At 43.5% G+C, this 21,467-nt stretch overlaps 1 protein-coding gene across 1 annotated transcript in view; it reads right to left on the reverse strand.

Annotated features, from left to right (window-relative positions):
* The window catches only part of LOC124619836 (dachshund homolog 1), a 983,755-nt gene that overhangs the window by 309,257 nt on the left and 653,031 nt on the right, over positions 1-21,467 (reverse strand). Inside the window, exon 8 of the mRNA XM_047146444.1 lies at positions 16,477-16,686. Within this exon, the coding sequence (XP_047002400.1) occupies positions 16,477-16,686 (210 nt within the window). The remainder of the gene's footprint in view (positions 1-16,476; positions 16,687-21,467) is intronic.

Below are 21,467 nucleotides of genomic sequence, written 5' to 3' on the forward strand. Positions count from 1 at the left end.
AATAAGGTTGCAAAAGAGGAATTTAATCGTCTAGTTTGTTGGAAAATTAGAGGAGGAAACAGAGTCTGCCTCGTAGCTCAGAATGACTTCCCGAGCTAAGTGACGAAGTAGTAACAGGCTGTGTTGTATTCGGGAGGACAGCGGTTTGAATCCCTGTCCAGTTATAAAGCACTGGGTTTCTCATGACTTCTCAAAATTGCTGGGATTGCCGGGATAGTGCCTGTGAAAGGTCGCGACCGATATCGTTCGCCATCCTCCTCCAATCAGAAATTGTGCACCGCCTGTTACGACTTCGTTGTCGACGGGACGTTAAACTCTATCTGCAAACCGGTCTCTTCCAGAATCATTTCTAATCGGTATTCTCGAATAAAACGTGAAACGTGCGTAGTGCAGACGAGTGGTATTTTTCACGATTTATTGAGTGGCGGGTCAGAGAATACGTTTCGGCACACACCTCTTTGAGAAGCAACGCGCAGACCGAGTTTTAAGGCACGCATGGCAGAGCGGCACTTAGAGAACGAATGCGGCGGTATTTTATTGGTACGGCATGAGCCGGCAGAGCAACAACAAGAAGAACGAAAGCCGTCACGTCCGCCAGAGATTATTCCATACCTAAATTGGCAAATTTAATTAAATTAATGCCGCGAGCGAGGACGGCGCGCGTGGAATGCATTGTGCTGTTGCGGCCATGCCTCAAGCGACCGGCGTGCTCTGGGACGCCGGCGGGGTTCGAACCCACGGACCGCCGTCTGCTGGAAGCCGCGCAGAGGCGTCGTGCGCTGCTGGTTCTAACGTGCTTTCTTAGCCACAGCTACAAAAGACTGCAACGCTTAGAAATCGTGGCGTCACATTAGATATCTCCGTTCATTTCATTTTGTTACACAGTGTGTAAAAGCAATGTATGCAAGTCTGTGTTGTGGAAGGAGGGAAGGTTAGGGTTTAGAGACGGAGCATAAACTATGTTGGTGGAGGATGAGGGGAGGAAATCCGTCGCGCCCTTTCGCAGGGAACGCCGTGGCATTTGCCTTAAGTGTCTTAGAAAATTCACGGAAAGCCTAAATTGCGATGGCTGGACACAGATGTGAACCACCAACCTTCTGAACACGCGTTGAGCGTCTTACAACTGCGTCTCATCATTCGGTAGTAAGCACTGTTTGTTGCTTAGTGATATTTCACGGGATCCAGAAGTGTAGCTTTATTTTCCCGGTAGAGAAAGGGGTTCAAATCTAAAATATGTGTATGAAGGGTGAAGTTCAACAAAAGTAAAAGAATGTAATGAAATTAAATCATGTGATGCTGAGGGAATTAGATGAGGAAATCAGTTACTGAAAATAGTAAACCGTTTTCACAATTTGGTGAGCAAAGTAGCACGATTACAGAAGTAAAGATGATACGAAGTGCAGATTTGCAATAGAAATAAAATATTTTCTAGAAAAGGGGAAATACGTTATCTGACATGAATTTAAGAATTAGGAAGTCTTTTCTGAAAAAAATTGTCGTAAACAGTTGTACAGAAGGGAATGACAAAGTAGTATTAACTCGCTTTCTTGTCTGTCTGATCAATACAAGTGACGGTTTGTGTGAAAAGGTCAGTAACCCCTGATATCTCAGCTGCCTTGTAGGATCATCGTGTTGTGCGGATAGGATAGGAATGTGTCACAGGCGATATGCGGTGGAGGAGCACGTTAGACCAAAGGGGGGGGGGGGGGGGAGGAGGAGGAGGAGGAGGAGGAGATGGGTTTCGCTTTCTTGTCTGTGTGTCTCTTTGGCGCAAATTTTGCAGTTGATTTTAAAGACTACCCAGTGAGCTAGGTACTTGAAGTCTTAAGCATAGCTCTGAACTGGATGACAATGCAAAATTAACTTGTTGTCTTTTCTGATATGCAGCGGAGGGAACTTTGTTTATCACTCCCATTTCCTACATTGCCGGTTCCAGTCAAGAATGGTTCGCTGGAAGAACGATTGCTGGTAATCCTCTGTGTCACCTCAAATCTTTCTAATTTTTACCTTTTAGTCTTTCTGGGGATATAGGTAAGCGGAAACAATACATTGGTTTTGTCAGGCGAAGAGAAACTGAAATAAACCTGAAATTTACCTCTTGTCTGTTTTGTGATCTCATAAAAATGTTTTAAATGTTATCAAAGATTACGCTGATTCAATAGATAATTGAAGCACGAATAGTTTTTAGCTTATTATTGTTACTGTATTTACGAGTTGATACATGAATAGTTCACCTACTTGCGAGTGTGAATTGCCAGCGACCCGCATTTTTCGCTTTAAATCTTATAAGTATTTTCATAGCTATTAAAAATTTACAATAACAAATTTTCAGTGGGTAGGAATCTGTATGAGTATAGAGGAAATTATTACATATTTTTAGTCCAATTTAAAAACAATTTTACAATGTTACTTATAATCCGTCTTGATCGCAAAATGTTTATTCATATGACCGGTTTTGGTTCCTCTAGAAGCATGTGACGCAGCATGTGAAGGTTGCTGTGTGTGGACGGGTTACTCTTGTAGCCGCAATATTAGATCTGAAGATGGTTCTAGAGGAACCGAAACCGGTCATAACGAATAAACATTTTGCAATCAAGACGGATTATAAGTAACACTATAAAACCGCTGATTCCGGTTATCCCAATCAGACATTATGTCTGTTTTTGCACAATTAGAAAACTTTGTGTATCGAAAATTCAATTTGTTTAAACAAATATTTCTTTTACACTCGTTTTCTTTGCCAACTCTCAACTATATTTTAACATTCCAACCGAAGCTACGCATTAGGACAAGTAGCCGATCTGTTACCACAACCAGATCTTTTGCTTCACCATTCGTTGATTTCTCTAACTCACAACCAAACTCTCACGTTCCAGACTAACGTAGACCTCGTCATGGGCAGACCAGCTTGAAACTGGTAAAAGCAACATAAATTGCCATAAAAAAGTGACTGGTTGCAGTTTTAAATTATTCAACATATATATTAAATATTTCCCAGTAACAGAAATCACTCTGCTGGATAAAAAACAAATTCTTAAGAAAAAAGTTCAAATGTGTGTGAAATCTTATGGGACTTAAGTGCTAAGGTCATCAGTCCCTAAGCTTACACACTACTTAACCTAAATTATCCAAAGGACAAACACACACATCCATGCAGGTGGGAGGACTCGAACCTCCGCCGGGATCAGCCGCACAATCCATGACTGCAGCGCCTGAGACCGCTCGGCTAATCAGGCGCGGCAAACAAATTCTTCGTGCGCCAGTTTCTGCGAAAAATCACTTACGCAGCAAGAGCCCATGATCCGCAAAAATGTCTCTGCACAACCACCGCACAAGTGTTCGAACCCCGAGTCTGTTGGCCACCCTTTAGAGTTGCCGAGTGTTAACGTGTTTTCTTTTCAGGAACTTGCTTATGACTCATTCCGCTGGGCTATAGAATCCAAAACAAAGTGACAGGTCTCGAGGAAGTACTTGAGGCTGAGCATCCGAGACCAAAACGTACGAAAAGCTCACTCCTAAGTCTCGCAACCGACAGCCTATAGGAATATCTCCCCGGTTGGGACACAAGGACGTTGTCAGGACGCTACCACGCGTGGTATGAAGAATTCTATTGTCCATTGTCCAGTACCTTGTTCCACCGACCAAGTCGACTGCAAAGAAAAGCAGTGACTACCACTGCTATGCCACAGCGTATTAGCTTTGAATGTGTAGAAAGACGTTTCCTCTGCAGTGCAGCGTTTTCCACAAACGGAAGAGTGCCTCTATAGAAGGGAGCGGCGGCGTGCAGAGATAGTTAGCGCCCCTGGGGAGACAAACGGCTCCCTACCGGCAGGTGGCCGCATTATCCCGGCGCCGTTAATAGATCGGCCGACGCCACTAAATCTGGCCGGCGGACGCCATTACGGCATACCGCACGAATAAATTGGCGACCTCTCAATCGCGCAGGCGCACATTAAAATGCCGCGCGATTTTTGCGGCTGTGCGCGGCGCAGTGTGAAGTGCGCTTATAAGGCTCGGCATCCGCGCAGAAGTCCTGCGCCACACACGACGGACGCCCTCAAGCGGCGCGCCCGGCCACGACCGTCGCCGTAATGAGAGTCGCGGGCCGCATAATGGCGGTCGTGAGCAGCCGCTCTCCGGCTCGCCGGGGTAAGCAGCGCACTTTGTCGCCGCGGAGGTCGACACCACGCCAGTAATATGCGACTTCCAGAGGTCCTCATAGTGCCAGGCGTCCATTGGCTCTCAGCGGGCTGGACATCGAATCAAAATGAGCTTGAATATCAGACGTGGGTACGTCATCCAGGCTGCTTCATCTCCTCGTGGTGACATGCGAGTCCCTCGTAAGCTCGTGATCAGATCTTTTCAACTGATGACAGATCTGAAAAATGTGCTGGGCAGAGCAAAAATCGAACACCATCTGTATCTAGGTAGGTCAAAACAGCAATGAACATTATGTGGTATTGTGTTATCTTGTTGAAAGTTAACGAGACGGATACCCCGAAGATAGAGCACGGTCACCAACCTTAACATGTCAGAAATGTAACGGCAGCTGACCAAATTACCAGCTTCCCTGGCCAAAGGAGGTCGTGATTTGTACCCAATGGAAAGCAATAACATCACACCAGATGCTGGTCGAACATTACCTACACGTGGGTAGGTCAGGACAGCAATGAGCATTACGTAGTCTTGTGTTATCTTGTTGAAAGTTAACGACACTGACATCCCGAAACTAGGGCACGGTCACCAGCCTTAACATATCAGAAATGTAGCGGCTGCTGCCAGCCGAAGTGGCCGAGCGGTTCTAGGCGCTACAGTCTGGAACCGCGCGACCGCTACGGTCGCAGGTTCGAATCCTGCCTCGGGCATGGATGTGTGTGATGTCCTTGGGTTTGTTAAGTTTAAGTAGTTCTAAGTCTAGGAGATTGATGACCTCAGATGTTAAGTCCCACAGTGCTCAGAACCATTTGAACCATTTTTTGGCGGCTGCTGACCAAATTACCAGCTGTCCGAGCCAAAAGTGATCGTTATTCGTACCCAGCGACACTCAGTATCATCACACCGGGTGTTGGTCGAACAATATCTGTTTCTATGTTGAACAGGACAGCATTGTCTGGTTGAAAAATGATGTCACGGATGCCCTAAAGACAGTGCACGGTCACCAACTTTGACACCAGAAATGTAACGGCTGCTGACTGAATAACCAGTAGTACGGGCCAAAGACGATCTTGATTTGTACACAGTGGTACCCAATAGCATCACGCCGGGTGTTGGTCGAACAATATCTGTTTCTAGGTAGGACGGGACAGCGTTGTCTTGTTGTAAAATTAATGTCACGGATGCCCCAAAGACAGTGCACGGTCACCAACTTTAACACCAGAAATGTAACGGCTGCTGATCGATTAACCAGTTGTACGGTCCAAAGGCGATCTTGATTTGTACCCAGTGGCACCCAATAGCATCACACCAGGTCCTGGTTCACCACCATCCGTATCTAGGTAAGTGAGGAGAGCGTTATCTTGTTGAACGTTAACGTTATGGAGACCCCGAAGACAGGGCACGGTCACCAACCTTAACACGTCTGAAATGTAACGGTTGCTGAACGAATTACCTGCTGTTCGATCCAAATATGATCGTGATTTGTAGCCAGTAGCACCCAATAACATCACAATGAGTGCTAGGCCCATATGACGATGATCTTCTGAGCGTCCACGCTTGGATGCGGCCATCGTGATGTTGTATGCAAAACCAGAGCTCGTCTGGAAAGACGAAGTAGTACCACTCGCGTGTACGTTGCTGTCGTTGGACACAGCAGTGTGTAGACACGCCTCGCTCTGGTGTTGTGTCAAGATGAGCCGCTACAATGATCCCTGTGCTCATAGTCAGGTTCGGAGTCCAGACGTCATCTCACTACCCGTTTCGACACTTGTCTTGCGGCAAACAAGCTTATTTCGTGAAGTAACATGCGAATTCCGACACTTTCTGGTGTGCTTGGTGGTATTACGCACGCATAACATGATCTTCTCACAATCAACTAATGGGCAAACATGATTTCTGAATGAGAAACCCGCTGCGTTCTGTTCAGGGGTAACTCACCACTTAGACATAAAGTATTGATTTCACAAAAGAGGGCAGTGAGAATAATTAGTGGTGTTCACCCAAGGACGTCATGTAGGCACCTTTTCAAGGAGTTAGGTATTTTAACTGCAGCATCAGAGTACATATATTCACTAATGAAATTCGTTACAAATAATCCATCTCAATTCGCGAAGAACAGTGATGTTCATACGTACAACACAAGATGGAAAAATGACCCTTCCTATCCGTTATTTAAGCTGTCAGTTGCTCAAAAAGGAGTTCATTATTCAGCAACAAAAATCTTTGATCATTTGCCCAACAACATAAAGTGTCTGACAGGAAGGAAATAAAGTTTTCAATCTAGCTTAAAATCATTTCTTTTGGACAACTCCTTCTACTCCATGAACGAGTTTCTGTTTCGGAAATGGTAAAAAAAATGTACCTCTAAATGTAGTTGCATGTGTAGAACTACAAATTTCAGTAATATTAATATTAGCACTATTCATGTGTGTATATATATCTTGTAATCTGAATTGTTCCACATTATATCGATAAAATAATCGGGAAATGATCTACGGAACATGACATAACTAAAACTAAAAATAAGGGCTCATAAGGAGTCATGAAGACAGTCATTTTTCCCTCGCTGTATCTGCGAGTGGAAGAAAAGTAACTGACTAGTTGTGGTACGTGGTACCATTCGCTATCCACTGTATCTTGGCCTGCGGAATATGTATGTAGATGAAGATGTGGAAGTGGAAAATAGAACTGCCTCTTAATAGATTTATGACTATAAAGTCTGAGATGTAAAACTTATTACGCTGGATGTTGACGTTGATGCTTATGAATGACACTTGGAGGATGTTGTCCGACCAGCACCAGACAGACATTTTTGTGGATTGTGACAAAAGTAGAGAATATGGAAACGGGTTGGGGGGTGGGGAGTTAACTTAGCAAGCTCTGTCGATCGTTGGGGTAATGGGAAAGAATATGGTTTCGCTTGTGATGTGGGTTAGCTGCAGTAGGATTTGATACGCTGCACATGGTAGAAACGGAACGACATTAGACAAGGCTTTCTAGGCAGAAGAATGTCGGATTGGTTCTAGAGATATGTTACTGTGGCAACGAATGAGGACGCGTAGTAATGTGAAAGACTAGCATAGCGTCAGAAACGGCAAGAGTAGAAAACTTAAACATAGAAAGTGATACTAGCTGCTAACAAATGATTCACAGAGGCTCAGTTGTAATACAAATAATGAGTAAAAAAGAAAACAACTGTTGTGCTTATTTACGGTGCGAAACGAACTGTCAGATTTAGAGCCGGATAGTCATTTGTAGTGGAGACATGGAGGCGGCATCTGGCGGCGAGATCTCCGGCACAGCAAATGGACAGCTAATTACAAGCGGACGTCTACAGTGAATGGGCGTTCCTTACCGTTTATCCTAGGCCGGCCTCACCGCGCGTTATTCCGTCCGCTCGGAGAAACATAACCACGCGCCGTGTATTACGAACGTGAGAGATAAAAGATATAGAAGCTATTTGGCAGGTATATTAAAATCACATTGTTTGTAAAGGAAAATTTACTGTGTTTCATGTGAAACGGGTGGCTGACGGAACTTTATTACGTCCGACCGGCACTTATCAGCGGCCGTTTGCCGTGATATCTCTCCGCTATCGGAAGAAAAACAGCTGCACTAAGTCGGGCTGCGCAGTGTGCTTATTGCGCGAGCGCAAGTAATTTGCCTGCCGCGGGTTCTCACGGCGCGCTGCCGAATCGCTATTTGCTCTAGGGCCACCTGCGGCAGGACGAAAACCAGAGGAGGAAAGGGTACGACTGACATAGCAAAGCTTTGTTAATCAGTCGCTGAGGGAAACAGAACACTGCGATGAAACGGCGCACTTTTTTAACGTAGACACTAGTGAATAACTAGGGTCAGTGGTACATCTGCGAGACTACGTGCTTTACGAATGATATTAGTCAGTTGGCACCTCGGGTATGTGTACTAGGACCTCTGTTACTGCCAGTATCCACAAATTTCTTATGAGACAATATCAGATTGGTCTTGTTCATCAAAGAAAAATGTTTAACTCGGAAATGCAATTAATCAGCAAATTTTACAGTGATTTCGAAAAGGAATGGACCAGACTAACTGCAATAAGTTTAATATTCTTTACTACGACAGCTGTTTCGCCTTTGCTGCCATTTTCAAGTAACCTGCGAATATAACGTTGGTGAAATTATTTATATGTATGGCGACTGTGCACGTGAATAATTGTACAATGGAATAGCACAATGGTACTCACGTCTAGTTCGATTTGACGTCCGTTTTAATCTGTTATTATCGAACTCGTAGAGATTACGTGGCATGCAGTAATTATAAATGTATGGAATACGTTTTGTCATTTATTTGGTAGTTAGTTTACAGTAAAGTACGATTTGACATTTATTTTACAGTTCGTTTATTCTGATGCTGTATGTTTACACAGTATAGTTGGCTAAGCAAAGATAATGCTATATTTCACAGTAGACTATCCACACGAAATACTAAACGGAGATACAGACGTTAAACGTAAGTATTATCTGGAAAACTTTATTGACATATTGCATCATGAAAATATATAGTACACGTGTAGAACAAAACCTACTCAAACCAAAAATAAGTTTTTCAGCAAAATCGAGTCAGTGAAATACTACCGTTGCTTAGCTAAAAATACTTTGTAAACATATAGCATCAGAGTAAACGAACTGTCAAATAAATGTCAAATCGTGCTTTATAGGAAACTAACTATAAAACAAGTGATAAAACGTATTCCATACGTCTATAACTACTAATTTCACGTAATCTCTGAGAATCAGACAGTCGCTGTTTAGATGTAACTTGAACATCAAATCAAACTAGGAACAAGTACCAATGTACTATTCCAGCGTACAATTATTCGCATGGACAACTACCACGCATGTAAATAATTTCACCAATGTCGCATTCGTAGGTTATTTGAGAATGGCAATAAATCCGAAACAGTTGTTGTAATAAAGAATATTAGACTTTCTGCAGTTAGTGTGGGCCTTTCCTTTCCGAAATATCATATTATAACGCGTTGTACGCTGCGGGCCAAATCGAACGAAAAATACTTACTATGACTCTTTATAGAATCTCAATTACGTACCAGAGAGGGTTATACAAAGAGCTTCTCATATCCCTTGAGTCACATACAGTAAAAAAAAAAAACCATGTGGTCAATTATTCCGACAGAGTTTACGATGAACGTCGTAAATTATACTTAGTGGAACGAAAATGTAGAGCAAATGTAGAATATGGTAAATGGTGGTTCATTGGTATCTGTGGGAAGAGTATCGTGTATCAGCAATAAAGTTTACGTGAAAATCTTGACTCTGTCTCATGAATATTTTTCGAGGCTGTACGATCCTAGTAAGGTCAGAATTATAGTATACAACAGGATGTTTCAATTTCTGTGCCTCAAACGTCTTGGGGTGATATACCACGTCATGGGGAACAACTTTCGTTCGCTGATGTGTCTTTTTATTGCTTTGCCGTCCCTAGGACGACGAGATTACACCGAACTAGCAGGTCCTACTAACCATGTGTACTGCATGTATACTCTACCTACACCAGTAAATCGACAGAGTGAGTTTCAACTCGAAAAGTTTAAGAATGAGTGCCACTAAGCGGAGAAAGCTATTTGAAAATCTCGGCCTGCCTTCTTTCTCGCGGAGCGGATGACTGGATTGTAAGCAACATACGTAGATCACGTACGCCGCAGAGCGCCTGCACCCTGCTGCTCTCAGGGACAATATCCATTATAAAAGACGCTTAACATTTCCTGGAAGCTTCAGCGGACATTTTGTCTCTAGCAATAGTTGTTCCCCATTAACTGCACTGTCACTGGTAGACGTTTGACGGAAAGCCTTTGAAACAGCGGTTAGACCCGATACTGTTAAAACTGTCTCACGGTGTTAAACGAACTCACAAGGTTTACATTATGGAAGAGACGTCGATTTGTCCTTTACCTTGACATCATGATACAGTTCGAACTGTGACACATATCGCTCATGTATCACAATGATATTGTTGGTGATTCAGTCGTAGAATGGAATTACAAACTAAATGATTTATATGTTTCATGTGACGACCTGTGCCACGTATGCCAAACATACATGCAGATGCAGATGCTGATTTGTTTGGCCTGGCTCACACATGATTTTCATCCTTGGTTTTGTGTGTGCGTGTGGTTTCTTTAAGATGGATTCAGACACAGTAAAACGGGCAGAGAACACGTCCGTTCATCAGATGGGTAGTATATAGTACATTGGGAGTCTAGAGCCCGTTTCAACTCAGCCACGTCATATACCACAAAAACCACAGAAATACCCATTCCTCGTTCTGTATGTATCCCTCTGCCTCACCTTCACTAATTTTACACACAGCGCACTAATACAGAAGCATCTCAGAGCCACAGAGGATATGTGTTACGTATGTCCGTCGGCTGGTGTATTCAGATTGTAACTACTTAGCCTGTGAAAATGATCAGTGAAACAAATCACTAATTTATCTCTCTCGGTCCTTGTCGTCGGACAGTGGTTGAATACGGAGGGATGCAATAACACGAGTTGTTCTTGTTTTTCTTTCTTCTTGTCTGCCGCAACCCAAGACGGTCGGATCAATAACCGCCCATCTATGGTGCAGGTGGTGTTAAATGATACCCTGGGGTCGTCGCTGATATATGGCGCGTATTAAGTTGATTGAGTGGCAGATGAATAGTTATTTATTGGCGCTTATTTGCATTCATTCACAGGTGTCCGAGCATTAGAAGATAGACTGCACGATCAAGTAGGCAATATCAGATTCCTCACGGTAACCCGAAGAGAAGCTACTGAGAGTAAAAACACGTATAAGCTGTCCCGTACGGAATAATCCAAGCACCATAATGAAAGACATGATGTAGAGAAACAAGTGTTATCCGGAAATCAGTATAGAACTACTTACTAACCATACGGTATGTATAACACGCGGCCGCGGTGGCCGTGCGGTTCTAGGCGCTCCAGTCCGGAGCCGCGCTGCTGCTACGGTCGCAGGTTCGAATCCTGCCTCGGGCATGGGTATGTGTGATGTCCTTAGGTTGGTTAGGTTTAAGTAGTTCTAAGTTCTAGGGGACTGATGACCACAGCAGTTGAGTCCCATAGTGCTCAGAGCCATTTGTATAACACGCAAAGACGTACAATACTCTTACTGTGAAACACAAATGAATATTATCAACAAGCTTCAGTTAATCTTATATATAGTACGAAGCACTTCCTCATCATTAGCAAACGTGCTCTAACACGTAGCGAAACTGAAGTAGTGCAATGTTTTAGTATTCTGAAGACGGACACAATAATTTGAATATGATGAATCTTTTTCTCGCAGTCTCCCTTCCTGCTGGTCTTAGCAATTTCATTCGAAAGTATTAAACTGAACAACTTGTATTACATAATGCAAGAATTAAACAGTGCGTCTAAAGAAGAATAATCAATCTCCGAAACACCCATGCAAATGTAATACAAAAGTGTAACTGGTCCTGATTAATTTGAGTTTTAGAAGAGAACAAATTGACGCGAGATAGGGAAAAGAAATAGTGCGACTTTATTTCGTGGAACGTGCAATAACATAGAAGCTGGATTAATTTGTACGGGAAATTGAAGTCATTAGCCTTAGACAGGAATGCGCAGGTTAAGTGTTCGCAAACAACCGGTAAGCTGAACCGATAATGGATGGCAATTCCTGGAATAACTGCGAATAGCACAGTTGTTTTGATTCCAATAAAAGGCTGCGTTAATTGACAGTGCTTAAACTCTGTTCAAAATGGAAACCAACCCCCCAACAGCATACCGCTCGCACGGCAATTATTCGCTGTACATCGGAACAGGCACTTCCTTTTTTCCCCAACCTACGTCGTATATCAGCGTCATCGGTGACCTGTATATAACAAGTGTTCAAATGTAGTTAGCATCACGGCCGCAACATATGCACTATTCATCACAAAATAACGGGCGTTAATTCCATCGCGGTGGAGCCATATTTAAACTGTGGGGAATGCCACGTACTCCGACAGAGGTACACTAATGGAAAGCTAGGTAGTTTATCATCTGTATGTGGTACATTCTACGCCATCAAAGTTTAGCCTACAAGTTTTTCACGTTGATTAATCGAGTTCTATGCGCTACAAACCGGATGTTTTCTGTCATTCCATATTCATGGCCGGCCGGTGTGGCCGTGAGGTTCTAGGCGCTTCAGTTTGGAACCGCGTGACCGCTACGGCCGCAGGTTCGAATCTGCCTCGGGCATGGATGTGTGTGATGTCCTTAGTTTAGTTAGGTTTAAGTAGTTCTAAGTTCTAGGGGACTGATGTCCTCAGATGTTGAGTCCCATAGTGCTCAGAGCCATTTGAACCATATTCCTGAATACACCTCTCTCTCAAAGTGATTCCTTTGAGCGTCCGTTTTTGTTGTTCTTTACACTAGGTGGTAGTAATCCTTGTCGGAGAGGCAAATCTATGACTAATTTCTAGGATATTCCGAGGACAGAGCTAAGAGCTATTAAGGACATGGGATGGAAATTCAACTGCAGTTAATAGCAATTACTCATGTAAACACACCAAAAGAGCGTTTTGCAACATGAACGGAAGTTGGTAGAAGTGTTTCTATATCTGAAAGATGGTTTCTATTCAGATTTGACGCCATTCGTATTGGAATGGTGCTAGAAACGCCACTATGAAGATGCTAATCAGGTTTGCTTTAAACCCACAATGTAACGCTCGTGAGCGTTAGCTGCCTATGAGATTGGACGTGATGAGCTGATGTTAGTTAAGAACTCTTTTAAGGGACAAAGATGCCATTTTTAGTACCTCACTGAGTTTGAACGAGGGCGTGTAATAGCGCTACTGGATGCTTGATGTTTCTTCAGCGATATTGTCGAAAGACTTGGCAGGAATGTAGCCACTGTAAATGATTGCTGGCAGCGGTAGCCACGAAAATGTATGGTCGCAAGACGACTTGAATGCGGACGGCCATTTGGCACTGCCGAGAGGGAAGACCATCGCGTTCGGTTTATGGTTCTGGTGCATCGTACTGCATTTACAGCAGCAATTTGAGCGGCAGCTGGCACCACAGTGACACAACGAACTGTTACAAATCGGTTAGGTTACTACAGGGACAGCTCCGAACCAGACCGCATGTAATGTGCGTTCCACTGATCCGAAACCACCGCCATTTGCAGTAGCACTTACTATGTACCTAGATATATTGATTTTGACGTTGACACTTACATCTGAATATTTTTATGATCTAAAGACAGCAATGGTCGAAACGGCAATTGTAAAAAGTATAATTTATGTGATCGAGACGTATCTGTACGAGTAACACTTCACCATTGCCCCGATCACTGACTTTCTTAGAAAATAACACCCTAAAGGTTTTCGAAATTTAGAAAATTTTTACAAAAACTTGGATCGACGTATTTACTTCGTCCGGTAAAACGCTACAGAATGTAATCACAATTTAATGCCGCGAGTACGAGATAGACTCTACTTCGCTGCTACCCACATCATGCAGTAATTGAGTGCGATTCTCCATAGATTTTTTAAATGCCTTTTGCTTCAAAGCCAGCTTTCTAAATTGCTATACTTGAATGCAGTCGTATATTAGCATTTACGCTCCTACAATGCCCCGCAGTTCTCTTGAAAGCCATTTCGTACTCGCTACATTCCTCGTGGGTTTTTTCTAAAGAGCACTTTCTGCCTGCAAACAAGTGTGATTATTGGTACCACGAAGAGCTCATAAAGAGTTTCACTTGAGGCTTCTCATGCGCCGTGCCTGTGGCTTCTCAGTCTGTAAGATTTTCCTGCCACTAATTGTACCGTTTAAGCTTTTTGTTCCTTTTTCAGGAGAACTAAAGCAGTTCGCCGCTTCACTATGACCATAAATTCTGTTGCACTTTTACAGGTACTACCCCGTATTAGCTATGAAACTGCTTACTGCGTCCAGCACTTTTTATTGACGATTCCTGCTGCTTCTATGGAGGTGAAAGGATGAGTACCGCAATAGCCCATATTATGATAACGGACATGTTTAGGTAAACTGTTTTCTCCTTGGGTACTTGGCATTATAAGTTGCATATGTACATTGATTTGAAAAATATACCATGTCCAAAAGAGTGACTTCGAAATACGAAATATGTACAACTTTTCCATCTAGCATATTCTTTCATATCTGTCAGTCTTTTCTAACCCATTCTCTTTGATTATTTCTCTTAAATACTTGACTGTTTGACCTATGCCTGTCTATAAAAAATCTGTGGTGCAGTTCTTCCATGTCAGCGATAAATTTGGTTTTCTCTCCAGAGCTTATTTAGCTAGCTGTACTTCCTATATGGTCCAAGGGATTTGCTTGCATTTCTGCATCAGTTGCAATTTCAGATAGTCAGGCAAAATCGTCTTGAAATGCCACCCAGTTTACTATAACATGATGTTTCTTTCGTCCCAAGAGTATCTGTAATACTCGACATTCAATTTTTCTTTCTAAATTTTTACTATTATTTACAACACACTGTTGGAGGGGACTGGAGATAAGCCACTAGGCACCTGTATTTATTTTAAAGTGATTAGTAATTTCGCCTATGAACTTCACTTTTGAGAATGTGTCTGTAAGCATTTCACAGATAACTTCTGGTAATTTAATTTAAATGATGCATACATTTATATTGAAAGTTATTCACAAGCAAGTCTTTCCAGAGAGTACAATATTACTTTTTTGCTACGTAAATCATTACAAAGATCCCTGTAATTGTTTTATAAAGCACATTCATGATAAAACTAAAGGGAAAAGGTACTTGCCATCAGGCAGTCAAAGCTCCAGCGCAACACTTCGTAGTATGTGCTACATGGTAACAAACACAACAGCAATAGACACTACCGACTGAGCGTAGCTACTGGGTGACTGTGAGAAGTTAGAATGTTTTAGAAGTAATCGCTAATGGATATCAGTGTTGCTTTGGAGCAACATTATAAATAAAGCGTTAAATCTAGACAAGGGTGTCCAGTCTTCTAGCTACCTGGGCCACACTGGAAGAACATGAGTATTTTTGGTCTGCACGTAATATACTAATTCTTAACATTGTCAAGAATCGCCGAAAAAATGAAAGGCAAGGCCGGAGGTATACACTTAACACATTTAAGAAACTACTGAGATGTCATTAATAATTTTATATGCAATTAAAAATAATAGAATTGATGTGATGTTTCATTTTGAATTTTGGAAAATAATGTATCAACATCAGATTCGATCGTAGAAGTTGCAGTTCTCAGGGTGTTCTCAAGGTGTTCATCTGATATATTGGCTGTATTTTTACACACCGTGTTCTTTGCTCTTGAAGACAACTGTTTCAAAAACATACCTGCTTCCGAACAAAGATGACATTAACGCATGACTGTGCAACGAGGGGTATTTGTCTCTGGGCAGCTATGGTTTTTCGTAAGTCCAACAAAGATACATGATCAAATTTTTCCTATAGCTGGATGTCAGGCAGCAACTCTGTGCATTCCATTTGAAAATCTTCTGGCAGCGTATCTCTGTTGCTTGTGGAAGTTGTCTAATAACTATAAAAGATTTGACTGTTATTTCGAAAATTCTGAAATCGATTTTCCCATTCTTGAATCAGAACGAAAAGTATAGCAGCGTATTTCAACCTGTCTTTAGGACTGTGTTACAGTGTACGGTCACTTTACGTAAACGCAATTTTATGGATTTTTTTTCCCTACCAGTCGTGTGACGGATGCTCACTTCTTGGATCGAATTGATACTTGCTTTGGGCCGCAGGTTGGACACTCCTGATGTACACCAAGAAGATGGCGTTTATTTTTTGCTAAACTACTGAAATTACTTCCAAGGGAACCCTCATTCATATCATTTAGCGTTTACTGTCGCGTCATCTTATAAAATAAAAGTCAGCAAACTTCCACATTCTGAAGCTAGACGGGCCAGTTTTCCCGACCGACCGCCGTGACATCCTCTGCCAATACCGCCATTGAATGCGGTACAGGGGTGCATGTGGTCAGTATACTACTCTCCCGATCGTTGTCGATGTTACCTAGGCAAATGTATTTCCGAAGTTTCCTTATTTTACGTTAATCATTTTTTGGTGTTGCGATTTTTTTTCCGTCAGTATATTTTATGAGATGACGCGGCAGTACACCAAGAAGGTTGCCTCTCAAACCCAGCGTCCACAGTAAGGACGTTATGCAGGTTCAGAAGTAGCCATGCCTAAAGTGAATTATATGTAGTACGTTTACTGCTCAACATTGTTTCGCCTTGTAGGCAGTAGTGGTTAGTGTGGCGGGGTACTCACTCTTCTCGTAGTTGATCTGCCGCTCCTGCTGGCGCGCGTTGTCGGCGGCGACCTTGAGCAGGCCCTGGATGTTCCGCAGCAGCGTCTCTGTGGAGGAGACTCCCTCCGCGGTGGGCACCCCGGCGGCGCCCAGCGCAGAGTAGTTGAGCGCGTGCGGAGACTCCGAGCCCGGATGCGGGCCCGCCATCTCACCCGCGTCGCTCAGCTCGCCTGCAACGCAAAACACCCGCTGCCACTCACCGCCTGAGCCCGTCCTTCTGTCTCACCACTAATCTGACCCTCCGATACACTGTGCGCAGATGGTGCCCCGCAGCTTCTAAGTACTTCAAAACAGGAGAGGGCCACCGAGAAGCAGCAACACGACTTTTTGACGTGTAGTTCCGATAATACCATCATCTTCTGGACCACGCAATCTCGTGAAGCTGGCTATCTGGGGCGAGCTACTGCCATATATTTCAAGACTGTCATCATAACTGCCAAGAGCTCCTGATAAAATTCTTTTATTTAACAACCAGTTTCGGTACAGAGACCATTATTCAGAAAACCATGTTCAACATCATTTAAAACTAAAGTAAACTAAACTTCGCCCGAACTGGGCATGAAGGCCTAACGGTACCGACCGGCTGCCATGTCATCCTCAACCCGCAGCAGTCACTGGATGCAGATGTGGAGAGGCATGTGGTCAGCACACCGTTCTCCAGGCCGTATGTCAGTTTACGAGACCGCAGTCGCTACTTATCAATCAAGTAGCTCCTCAGTTTGCCTCACAAGTGGTGAGTGCACCCCATATGCCAACACCGCTCGGTAGACCGGGTTGTTACCCATCCTATTGCTAGCCCAGCCCGACAGTGCTTAGCTTCGATGATCTGACGGGAACGGATGTTATCAGTGTGGCAAGACCGTTGGCTCAACACCATATTAGGCGACATAAAATCGTTTGACGTCAAATAATAATGTTGTCACGTTGCAGCTGTAACAGTGACTACTTCATAGGTTTTATTGCCTGACGCCAATGATTTTACATCGCCTAATATGATTGATGTAAATTCAATTATGAACCTAATGATGGTCTCTGGACCGACACTGAATGCTTCATACAGAAATTTTATCAGAAGCTTTTGGCGGTAAACGTGGCATTCTTGAAATATGTACGAGCTGTGGGCCACAACCTTCTGAAAACATATTGTCGTCATACAAAGTGAAACATTAACCATCGTAAAAAGTCGATGATTTTCATTGAGACTTAGTGTCGCCAGCTGCTATCGTTTTTGTTTTTCTTCTTAAAAAAACAACAAAATTTTATTTACATTTCAACCTTAAATTATTGTTCTTTGAAAAGTATTATTCTTTGTAAATGTTGTAGATAAAACAAAAGAAAAGAAAACTGTAAAAAGGTGAAAAACGAAAATTGTAAGATGTACGACCTGTCTGAAAACTTCAGGTAACAGGTCTATAATTTGGCAATAAATAAATAAATAAATATCGCTCCAACTGCACACGCCACACAGCAGCTTGAACAGTCACCTGCTGACATGCAGGGTCCATAGATTTGTGACGTTGTCTCCATACCCGTACACGTCAATCCGCTCGATACATTTCGAAACGAGACTCGTCCGACCGGGCAACATGTTTCCAGTCATCAACAGTCCGATGTCGGTGTTGACGGGCCCAGGCGAGGCGTAAATTTGTGTCGAGCAGTCATTAAGGTTGCGCGAGAGGGGCCTTCGGCTCCGAAAGCCCATATCTGACACTTTTTGATGGCCTAGCACTGAAGTCTGCAGAAATTTGTTGAAGGGTTGCATTTCAGTCACGTTGAACGATTCTCTTCAGTCGTCGTTTGTCCCATTCTTGCAGGATCTTTTTCCGGCCGCAGCGATGTCGGAGATTTAATGTTTTACCAGACTCCTGATATTCACAGTACAGTCGTGATATGGTCGTACGCTATCCCGGAGACTTTGTGTCGCATCGCTCGTGTGCCGACTATAGCACCACGTTTAAACTCACATAAATCTTGATAACCTGCGATTGTAGCAGCAGTAACCCATCTAACAACTGCGCCAGACGCTAGTTGTTTTATATAGCTGCTGCCGACCGCAGTGCCGTATTGGGTTGGGTTGTCTGGGGAAGGAGACCAGGCAGCGAGGTCATCGGCCTCATCTGATTAGGGAAGGATGGGGAAGGAAGTCGACCGTGCCCTTTCAGAGGAACCATCCCGGCATTTGCCTGGAGTGATTGAGGGAAACCACGCAAAACCTAAATCAGGATGGCCGGAGGCGGGATGGAACCGTCGTCCTCCCGAATGCGAGTCCAGTGTGTAACCACTGCGACACCTCGCTCGGTGCAGTGCCGTATTCTGCCTGTTTACATATCTCTGTATTTAAATACGCATGCCTACACCAGTTTCTTTGGCGCTTCAGTGCTACACTGAAGGTATTAAATATGGAAAGCCTTTAACTACAGATATGTAGTTTCCTATCATAATATTATCACAAGTCGTACCTAAAATAACGTGTGGTGTCACCGCCAGACACCACACTTGCTAGGTGGTAGCCTTTAAATCGGCCGCGGTCCGTTAGTATACGTCAGACCCCCGTGTCGCCACTATCAGTGATTGCAGACCGAGCGCCGCCACACGGCAGGTCTAGAGAGACTTCCTAGCACTCGCCACAGTTGTACAACCAACTTTTCTAGCGATGGTTCACTGACAAAATACGCTCTCATTTGGCGAGACGATAGTTTAGCATAGCCTTCAGCTACGTCATTTGCTACGACCTAGCAAGGCGCCATTATCAGTAACTATTGATATTGTGAAACATGTACCGTCAATACCGACGTTCTTCATTAACGGATTATAGTTAAGTATTCCACCAGCTACGTCCGTTTTTCTAAATTCTAATTTCCTTGTCCTGTTCCAGACCTCACGCCAGCCTGCGTGAGCTAAAACGTGTGCCTTTCGGCCTCCTCTAGTAACCCGGTGTTGACTCTCCTGCCAACCAAAACATAACGGGTTTTCGAGAGCTTGCCGGCCGACGTGGCCGTGCGGTTAAAGGCGCTGCAGTCTGGAACCGCAAGACCGCTACGGTCGCAGGTTCGAATCCTGCCTCGGGCATGGATGTTTGTGATGTCCTTAGGTTAGTTAGGTTTAACTAGTTCTAAGTTCTAGGGGACTAATGACCTCAGCAGTTGAGTCCCATAGTGCTCAGAGCCATCTGAACCATTTTTTTCGAGAGCTTCTCAGTGTTCTGATGCTATGAAACAGCTTAAATTCATACCACGCACTCTAGAATAAAAAAAAAAAACAGCAAATACGCAGTTTATCTCCACACATTATGGCGGCTCCCAAGTTCTGTTTGTGACATGAAAACGACGTCGCATGGTATTGGCCACGTTCCTTTCGTAAGGCAAAACTCTGAGTGCCAGATTCTTCATTTCACGCTTCCCACTCTAGCAGAAAGTGGAATTCCACATTGTGATTTCACCAGCTCTTCGTTCACGTACCTTTCCACGTTCCGTGAGAGGAAGACTTTAAGCCGTTGGCACACGGACCGTGCATCCGAACGTTGAGCGTTGAGCGTGTCGAGTTTCTGACGTCATAGCGTGGAATAGCACGTTCGGGAGTCTTTCCGAACGTGCAGAGCAATATCTGGCATGTCAGATGTTCTGAGCGTGCGTGTGAGCGTTGAACAATGAGATGGCATAACGCCACCTACGTCACACGCACGACGTCTCCCTTCAGTAATGAGTTGTGAGGCGCCATACTGGCATTCATTTCAAGGCTATATGTATACATGCCGTTCCTGAGCACCAGCAAATTGAGAATAACTGGAAAACCCGTTGTTAACTGTGGATTCGTTCCAATAAAATATTGAGGAACGTCATATTCGTGGCAAAACAATTATTGTAACTTGCGTATTAAGAGGGTAGGCTATTTGAAGGCAGAGACACACTCAAGATCCACCCAAAACGCATTGTTCTTGGTACAATTTGCTATAATTAAATTTCAATTAGTAACATATTTACGATTAAGGTTTTCAGCAAGAGGTAACATACTATGATTAAAAATATGTGTCCTATTGTTGGTTTAGCGTAATAAGTAGTGTTACTGCTCTCAATAAAGTTAATTATTGGGGCGGTGGTTCACGTCGGAACACTTCTAACTTTTTTTCCTAACATTCGCGTTTTTATTAGGTTCTGATACTTTATTATTAGTTTAATATAAGTATGTACTATAATATTTTATGTTATGTAAATATAAGTTCACCTTTTTTTGAGGGGTGACGTTGTTCGATTGGCTTAATCTACATGACAGCTTGAGCTAACTGTATAAAGATATTTTGCTCCTTTTTCTTTTACGCTTCATAATTCACATGTTACAAAGATTCTGCCACTGGATAGGAACAGTGATCAAGTAAGATTGACCTTGGTGTTTTACTAAAATGTGGGTGTGGCCAAACGGTTCTAGGCGCTTCAGTCTGGAACCGCGCGACTGCTACGGTCGCAGGTTCGAATCCTGCCTCGGTCATGGATGTGTGTGTTGTCCTTAGGTTAGTTAGGTTTAAGTAGTTCTAAGTTCTAAGGGAGTGATGACCATAGATGTTAAGTCCCATAGTGCTCAGAGCCAAATGTGCGTTTTAATAGAGCTAACGTGGGAATTTTACGCGCGCCCTTTGAGTAAACAGTGTGATTTACTAACTAGAAACATCCCACAACTACCGCTGGAGTGCGCTGCGATCGCGTGTACCACGTTGGGGCCCACGTACCGTATGTACAAGTCGCATCGTCCCTGAGCGTTCAGCAGCACATTGAACTTGGCACGCTCAACGTTATCGTTCGATAGCACGGTCCGTGTGCCGACGGCCTTACGGTGTGTTGCGGAGGGTACTTACAGTACCAGAGGTCGTTCTGTTAAGAATTTTTAGGACGTCCTCAACCCCGAATTGTTGAGGACGGTGCTCTAGGGTGGAAAATAGCGGAGCTCGAACACAGCCGAC

The sequence above is a fragment of the Schistocerca americana genome, chromosome 6 (assembly GCF_021461395.2).
Source record: "Schistocerca americana isolate TAMUIC-IGC-003095 chromosome 6, iqSchAmer2.1, whole genome shotgun sequence".
Lineage (NCBI taxonomy): Eukaryota > Metazoa > Arthropoda > Insecta > Orthoptera > Acrididae > Schistocerca > Schistocerca americana.